The sequence below is a fragment of the Hakea prostrata genome, chromosome 10 (assembly GCF_041222555.1).
Source record: "Hakea prostrata isolate BN-2017 chromosome 10, UWA_Hpros_2, whole genome shotgun sequence".
In the NCBI taxonomy this organism is placed as follows: domain Eukaryota; kingdom Viridiplantae; phylum Streptophyta; class Magnoliopsida; order Proteales; family Proteaceae; genus Hakea; species Hakea prostrata.
Window position 1 is genome coordinate 1,236,364 of NC_142609.1, and position 8,153 is coordinate 1,244,516.

The 8,153-nt window shown below is 36.3% G+C and overlaps 1 protein-coding gene across 1 annotated transcript; it reads right to left on the reverse strand.

Moving 5' to 3' along the window:
- Window positions 1-666: 666 nt before the first annotated feature.
- LOC149001341 (F-box/kelch-repeat protein At2g44130-like) lies at window positions 667-2,382 on the reverse strand. The gene has a single exon (XM_089138985.1). The coding sequence runs from the start codon at window positions 2,117-2,119 to the stop codon at window positions 1,109-1,111; it is 1,011 nt and encodes a 336-aa protein (XP_088995111.1). The 5' UTR covers window positions 2,120-2,382; the 3' UTR covers window positions 667-1,108.
- Window positions 2,383-8,153: the final 5,771 nt, after the last annotated feature.

Below are 8,153 nucleotides of genomic sequence, written 5' to 3' on the forward strand. Positions count from 1 at the left end.
CTGCATGTTCCTAGCTCATGGAGAAGAAGAGCTAGAATTCCTGGTTCAAGCAAGGCTAGAAGTGAACCCACACGACTGGGGACCTCACCTACGTTTATATTATTTTGGCAAGAACATAGGAATATCTTCAAACTGACTCAACTGTGTATGGGAAACCCCTTCTCGCTGTTGGTTTAACAAAAATCTGTGGAAACCAGGATATGATATTAAAAGGGTGGCCCAGACATCTTCAGACAATTCAGAAAACAACAATCTTGAAACCATCTTAAACCACAGAAACAGAGATTTAGGGTGAAAGGGTGAAAAACCATTTCAAATTGCAATTAAAAAATTTTCAGTCTTTCACGAATTAAAAAACATATAGATATATCAGCAAGTACATGATGTCATTGCATAATTTAATCTTGGATTGATGTATGCAAATCCAAGAGTAACCTGGAAAATGGAGCATCAGTGAGGTTGTAAAGTGCCTGGTAGTTTCCTCAGGTCAATAATCCTGTTGTTTAGGCAATGTATATATATTTCTTTATAACAGAGTCACAGCTTGTGCATGAGACCCATTTAGTGTTTTGAGGGGTTCTTCACTTCTTCTTCCTTGTAACTGATTTCCTTTCAGCATCATTACCCATCATCACACATTCCAGAGTTCAAGAAATGAATTAAATATGATTCCTGTAAAAAAAATATTACCTCTGTTTTCTAACCATGGAGGCATTCAAATTCAATGAGAGGGAAAATCTCATATGATAAACAACCATCTCTATTGTGTCAAAAGCTTTCAAAAGCTTCAAAGTTAATGGAATTATAAGTGGTATATATAATCTAACGTTCATATACACCAAATTGTTATTGTAGCTGGAAATCGAAATGGTGAAAATTTAGGAAGAAATGTCGCTTTCATTCCACTGCATAATATCAAGCAAGATTTCAGATTTCTGATGTTTTTCCCCCTCAGAAGAAGTTTCTGTACTTCCCTAATTTTTACAATCTACAGTAGGGGAGTGAGGAGGAAAGAACAAAACAGAGATGATTAAGAAGTAAAAACAGAGCACCTCACAAGCAACTAAGAACAGAGAGTGGAAAGAGCCCCAGAAGAGTAACTAGTAACTCAAATTTCAACGCAACAACCAGAGTGAATAAACCCAGAAAACTGATCGGGTATCTCAATCTTCTGAAACTTATTCTTTTGCTTTCCATTCTCCACCAAGAAGACCCCTTGAACTGCATCGGCATGAGCAGAGCCACACACCAGGGTTGTCTCCCCCAACTCCACTGCGCATGTCCCTGCTCTAATGGCTGCATCTGCATCAGCCCAGCAAATCAAATTCCCATCTTTGCCCACATCAACGCAACCCCTGGGGCACCGATTCTCCACCCAAGCATCCTCCACCAAGCGCCACCGATTCAATCCGAGTTCATAAACCTCTGCGCTGCTCCCAAACCTCCCTTGATGCTCTGTTCCATAGCCACTCACTACCCAGAACTCATTCCCCAGAACAACACCTTCGCATTCATCTCGTTCTTCGCTCATGGGACACAATTCTTCCCACGAGTCTCGTCTGACATCGTAAACCCATGCTGATTTCATAGCATTCTTGCTCTCGTCATGGCCGCCGGCGACAAAAATCCTTCCTTCCACCACACCTGCGGCGAAGAAAGAACGCTTCGCAGGCATGTCTTTGCCTTGTCTCCATTTCCGAGCTGTGAAATCATAGACGAACACGCCCTTCACTGGGTCCCAACTCGCCGGGTCCCATCCACCCATGACAACGAGTTTCCCTTCCACGCTCGATATTCGACAAAACAGCGGCAACCCATTTGGGTATTTCGGAATAGCTTCTAATCGTTCCCAACTCCGACTCTGCGGGTCGAACACGGCAATCCCAAACGGTGGCGGCGCAGCCGGTTTCCGGCCGCCGCTGGCGGCAGGGACAGACTGAACCAAGCAAGCCACCTTGTGGGTATTCCCAGATTGCTTCCTCAGCTGGTAAAATGCCGGACTCTCCAGCAGCTCTCGCCACCGACTGCAAACTCGGGTGGCGACTTCGTGTGCCGTGTACGGCAACCGAGTCAAGCACTCCAGACCGATTTCTTCTGGTAAACCTGGAATCAACTCCATCTTTCTGTTATCGAAAACCCAAAACAAATGCTTTCTCTCTTTTGCTTCAGATTCCTTCAAAGCTTGATGTAAAACTATGGAAGAACCGAAGAAGCTTGGTGGGTCATTTATAGCAAGAAGATCACCATCGATTAGCCACAATCCAGGGCTGCCACTTGGCGCACGCAAGATTGGCCAGCCGGCTGGTTAATTGAAACAAAGTACTTAGGGTTTTGATCTAAGTAACTGTTAAACTCTATAAACCAGTGGGGTTTGTGGTCCGTCGATGTGATATTTTTTTTCTTCTCTGTAGATGATTTGAACACTAACGGAAAGAGAATAGAGGAAAGATTGCACTCCAAGTGTTTGACTAGTGGTTTGAGAGGATAAGGATTTGGAGTTGAATGGACCCAAGAGGAGGCAAAGCAACGTGAGATTCCGTTTGTGTCTGTGGGTCCCGTTTGTTGCAAGATCATGGTAATTGATTGATCAAAATCATGTGGAGATGCCACGTGGATGGATAAAAAGATAAACTTTTATGCCTTGGTGACTTGGATTGGTGCTGTCCTCATCCATTTATATTTGTTCTATTTTGGATTCTAGAACATTGCTGCTTGGAGTGATAAGTGTCATAACAGTAAAAGAGAGTGAAAAACTATAGGAAACATGGTGTTAGAGATTTATATTGAACAATGACTTGGTGTTAATTTGAGAGGCAATTGACAAACACCAACATCTTATATTATGAGATCAAGATGGGAAATTTTTTACTAACACCATAGTCTCAATTTGTTTGGAAGTAGCTTACCATCTTTTCCACACCCAATGAATGTTCTCAATTTCTTCTTGCAGATGTATAGCAGCACTGTGTTTTACACCTTGAACACCAAGAGAAGAGCTTACTCTTACAACAGCACAACCAAATGAAGCAGATCATTTGTAGCTCTTTCAGATGGTATGTGAGAGAAGGCTAGTAAAGGGAAGGTGGTGGATGTCTTCTATGGGATCATCAAGGGACTTCCATAGCAGCAAAGGTAAAAGCTAATTGGGGTCTGTCAACCTTTCCACTTGAACTAGAGGCAATGTGGGATGGGCTATTATTAGCCAAATTTCCTCAGGTGCTATAGTTATTTGTGAGCTCAAAATTGTAAGACTGCCATTTGTGCTCTTAATGGGGTGGCTTCATTCTTTTGATTTGGGCAAGTTGTAGCATATTTGAGGAGATCAAGAAGCTTTGGTCATGTTTTCTTCCATATACTTTTGTTTTGTTAACAGGTCCATTAATGTATTTGTAGGCTATCTAGCCAAATGGGCACAGACTTTTGGAAATTGCTTGGGTGATGTGTAATTAATGTGCAGCATCTGCAGTGAACGGTCGAGATCCGAGATCTTGATCTCAACTGTCCATTTCTTTAAAAATGTGTTTTCACATAAAAATGGACGGTCGATATCAAAATCTCAATCTCGACCGTTCGCAGTACAGAATTGCAGAATTGCACAACACTGAGTCATGCTCCAGACTTTCTCCCTCTCTAGGGTGTAGTAGAAATGTAGAATACTGCAATACAACCCCCCTTGACCTCCAGATATGTGTGGAGAACCTAATCTAAGTACCTTTTGGCAAAAGAAAATGTTATTTAATTCAAAGAACGAAGTTTTGCCCGGTTCAACTAGTTCGGTGATATTTTGCCCCAATTTTTTTGGTATTTTTACTCAATAATTTTGGTAAATTTGATGCATGTCCTAATCTGATGTAAATATGTGGTAAATTTGAATTATTTCCTAAAAATTATTCCATTTAAATTCTCCTACCTAATTACATTTAATATGTTACCTTATGAGGTCTACATCATTCGGACATAATTGAAATGATTATCCAATCACTATGAAGATTCTTTACAAGATTCATTAATAATTTAAATTGTTTCCATAAATTATTTCATGTATACACTCTTCCCTAATTATATTTGGCATGTTGACTTTCGGTAATTTTCGGCCACCAGTTTCGGGGGGTATTTTTTGTCATTTTGAGCCCAAATTTTATGCCTATCCTAATTTGATGCAAATATGTGGTAAATTTAAATTATTTCCTATAAATATTTCCATTTAAATCTCCTGCCTAGCCACATTTAATGTGTTAACTTCTAAGACTTAAATCATTCAGACATAGTTGGAATGATTAATCGACAATTTTATTACAAAATCCCTTCATAATTTAAATTGTTTCCATAATTATTTCATGTATATACTCTTCCCTAACCACGTTTGGCATGTTGACTTTTGAGGACTAGATCACTAGAATATAGTTGGTAAGATTGCTTCATTAATCTTGAAGATTTTGCTATAAAATGTTTTCCTATTTATAAATTATTCTATGTAGATTCTCCTCCTAATTACATTTATCACATTAACTTTTGAATCTTAGAATCATTGGGATAAAATTGGTAAGATTGTGATAGAATCGCAAGAGAAATCGCCTAAAAAGTGCAAGAAATAGCATAAAAATCACTCCCAAAAAAGGAAAATTTTGATTTTTCCAATGCGATATATCGTCAATTTCTCGGCGATGTCTGCTAAATATCGTTTCGCCCCCTATTATCGTTTCGCTAGGGGTGAAACCAGCGAATTTCGGCGATATTTCGCTGAATTAAGTTCCATAATTTTATTTATCCATTCCAATATTATCACATCTTAAGCTGAGCTACATTGGTGGTTAGGGAGCCATGCCCTCCCCCCCCCCCCCCCCAACCCTTTTTCTCCCCAACCCCCAAATTTTTTTCAAATTTCTCTCATTTTCTTCTCTAAATTTTGAAATATTCTCCCTTGGCCCTCTTTTGGGTTCACATCCTCTGCAATTCCCACCACAGCAATTCCCTATAATTCATATCTAAGACTGTGACACATGGCAATCAATAATCCAATGTTTAGAATTTGAACCCAGTTATGAACTGAATCAATAAATCCCTAAAATTTCTCTCAATTTCGTCTCTCCTCTTCTCTTGAAGCTTAATTTTAGGGCCTGTTTGGTTACTTGAATCTGGAGATTTCACAAATCTAGAGATTTCAAATATATATTGAGTCATGGTTCATAAAATTAACTGTTTTGTCAGCGTGAATCTTTGGAATGAAATCTATAAATTCATCATAAAAAAAACATTTATGGAGTCATGGTTCAAATATTTAATGTTTTTTATAGTAGAGTTGAAATATCTGGATTTCACCTCATACCCATAAATCTACAGATTCACGTTTTTAGTATTATAAAGTGATTCTCTAGATTTCATGAATCCAGGGATTCACACAACCAAACATATATAAATCTTCCATTTGTGAATCTAGATATTTCAAATCTCTAGATTCATGTAACTAAACAGGTCTTTAGAGATTTATTAGATTTAGTTCATAATTGGATTTTAATTCTAAACATTGGATTATTGACTGCCATGTGTCACAATTCTATATATAAATTACAAAAAATTGCAGAGGGTGGGAATTGTAAAAGATGTGAACCCAGAAAATTCATTATCTTCAATGTGAAATATCGGTATTTGGTCTCTCCTAATGTTAAATACTAGCTCCGCCCCTTAAAAACGCTACTCATGAACCGTATCTCCAATACCTTTTGAGAATTTATTATTGAAAAGAAGTAATAGATGGTAAAAGAAGATGAAAAAACAAGTTGAACGTAAAGTTTTTCGTTCAAGATTATTCTTGTTGTTTGAAAATTTTAACATACTTATATTAGCATTTAATTGTGATTTTCTTAACCGAAGTGATGTCATTTATACCAAACAAAAGAAAGAAAAAAAGATGTCATTTATATATTTTCACCCTATTCTATAGAAAATCTGATTGATAAATTGAATAACTCAGAAGGTGACATTAATTTTAAGAACATCATCATATGGAGGATGAAACGTCAATTCCCGGCCGTTTTTGCACCGTCGAATCGGTTGTTATTTTATGCTGAAAAATTTTATAAAACAGAGGCCGAAGTTAGTGAAAGTTCTACTAAGAAATCAAATGATTTATAAAAATAAGTTCATGAGTTTTGACAATTCCTTCATGTCTTGTGCAATTATCTGATGTGGACAGATGGCATGGTATTACACATATCAACGTGATCACAAAAGATAAACTGACCTTTGAGAAAGCAAAATATTCGAATTTTAATTTTTAATATCATTGTTTCATGTAAGTTATGAATGTCTTAGAGCTTAGAAAGGTCACAAAAATTTTTAATACTAAACATGAGATTACTTAAATAAAGATAATTTGATTACAAATAATTAATCCCTAATACTTGTTTAAAAATATTCAAAATAACCTTGGTCATACTCATATCATTAAAATAATAAAGTTGTTATTATCGAAAAAATTCTATCCACATTCATTGAAGGATATTTAAAACATTGATTAATTAATGCTCTCGATACCAATTTATAAGGCGGAACTCAAGGGTCAAAACTTGCAAAAGAGGGCTTCTCTTATCACTCTAGAAGCTTTATTGAAAGAGAAAAAAGAAATACTTCAATATCAAGGATAGGATTCTTATTCGCTATTTTTGTTATTTTTGTTTCTTTATGTATTAAAAGAACAAAGAATCATGGGTTTTCGTTCGTTTAAGAACCTAATCCTTTTTTTTTTTTGGGTATGACCTAACCCTAACTTAAAGCTTATGATATTCAACCTTAACCCGATTTTAGGGTTGGAACATCCAATAGAGCTTCAATAATGTTTAGACTTTCGAGGCTAAACTTACATTATAATCCTTGACTCCACTTTGAGTAAAGTTGTTCTTGGAAAATAAACCAGTTTTTGCTCTTTGAGTGAAGAAAAAGTTGATACATTTTATTTACATTTAGTAGCTCCATGTTCTCATACCTACTGGTCAATCACTCCAAAAAATACTAAAAGAGAACCAAGAAACCATGAAAGAGAGTTAAGCAACAGTTGGTCAAGATGCATTAAAGAATATTTTCTTTTAGAACATTATCACAGATTAATAAAAAGCTTCCATTTAGGGTTTCTTTGATGGTGACCTAGTAAGTTTGACAGTTGAAATAGGAGATGATTTGATCACTAACCTGCCATGCATAATAACAAGCAATGACAAGAATGAAGAAAAACCATTTTAAATGAAATTTACGTCTTCTCAACCACGAAAACAAATGAATGTCAAAGCAAAAGTATAAGAACTATAAGACAGTTATTAAGTCAGGACTTCGATCCAAGACTAACTTAACCCTGACTCAAGACTTACGATATTCAACTGTAACCCGACTTCAATGTTAAAAGACCTATTCAAACTTGAGTTACGTACGCTTAAACCTTAAATGTCAAAGTTGCACCTCCATTCAGAAGTACTCCAGTTGAGTCGTTGACCTTACTTCGATCAAAATTCTTTCTTTGCAGCCAATAATCATTTTTTGTTTGAGTGAAGGAAAAGTTCATACATTCTATTTACAATTGCATATTCTCATACCAACTAGTCAATGACTCCATTTCTTTCTCTTTCTCTTTTTCTTGGCAAAACAGTAAAATAGTTTTTGAATCAGGCTTCGATTCAAGACTAACTTAACCCTAACTCAAGACTTACGATATTCAATCTTAACCCAACTTCAACGTTAAAAGACCTGTTCAAACTTGAGTAATGTACGCTTAAACCTTTCAAAAGTACTAGCGTTGAGTCATTGACCTTACTTGGAGTCAAAATTCTTTCTCTCCTGCAAATGATCACTTTTTGTTTGAGTGAAAGAAAAGTTGATACATTCTATTAACAATTACATATTCTCATACCAACTAGTCAATGATTCCATTTCTTTCTCTTTCTCTGCAAACCCTAAAAGAAGAAGCAACAGCAACAATTTGTCAACATGCATTAGGGAATATTTTCATTTTCTTCCAGCAATTTTTTATTAGAAGCTCAGAATAATATCTAGATACGTGTGTAACCTTTCAAGCCATATTTTTTTCTTCTAGAAACTGATAGTTCACTAAAACCTCGAAACACTCCAAAGTTCACATGTTTGGTCGGCAAAAAATCAATCAAACA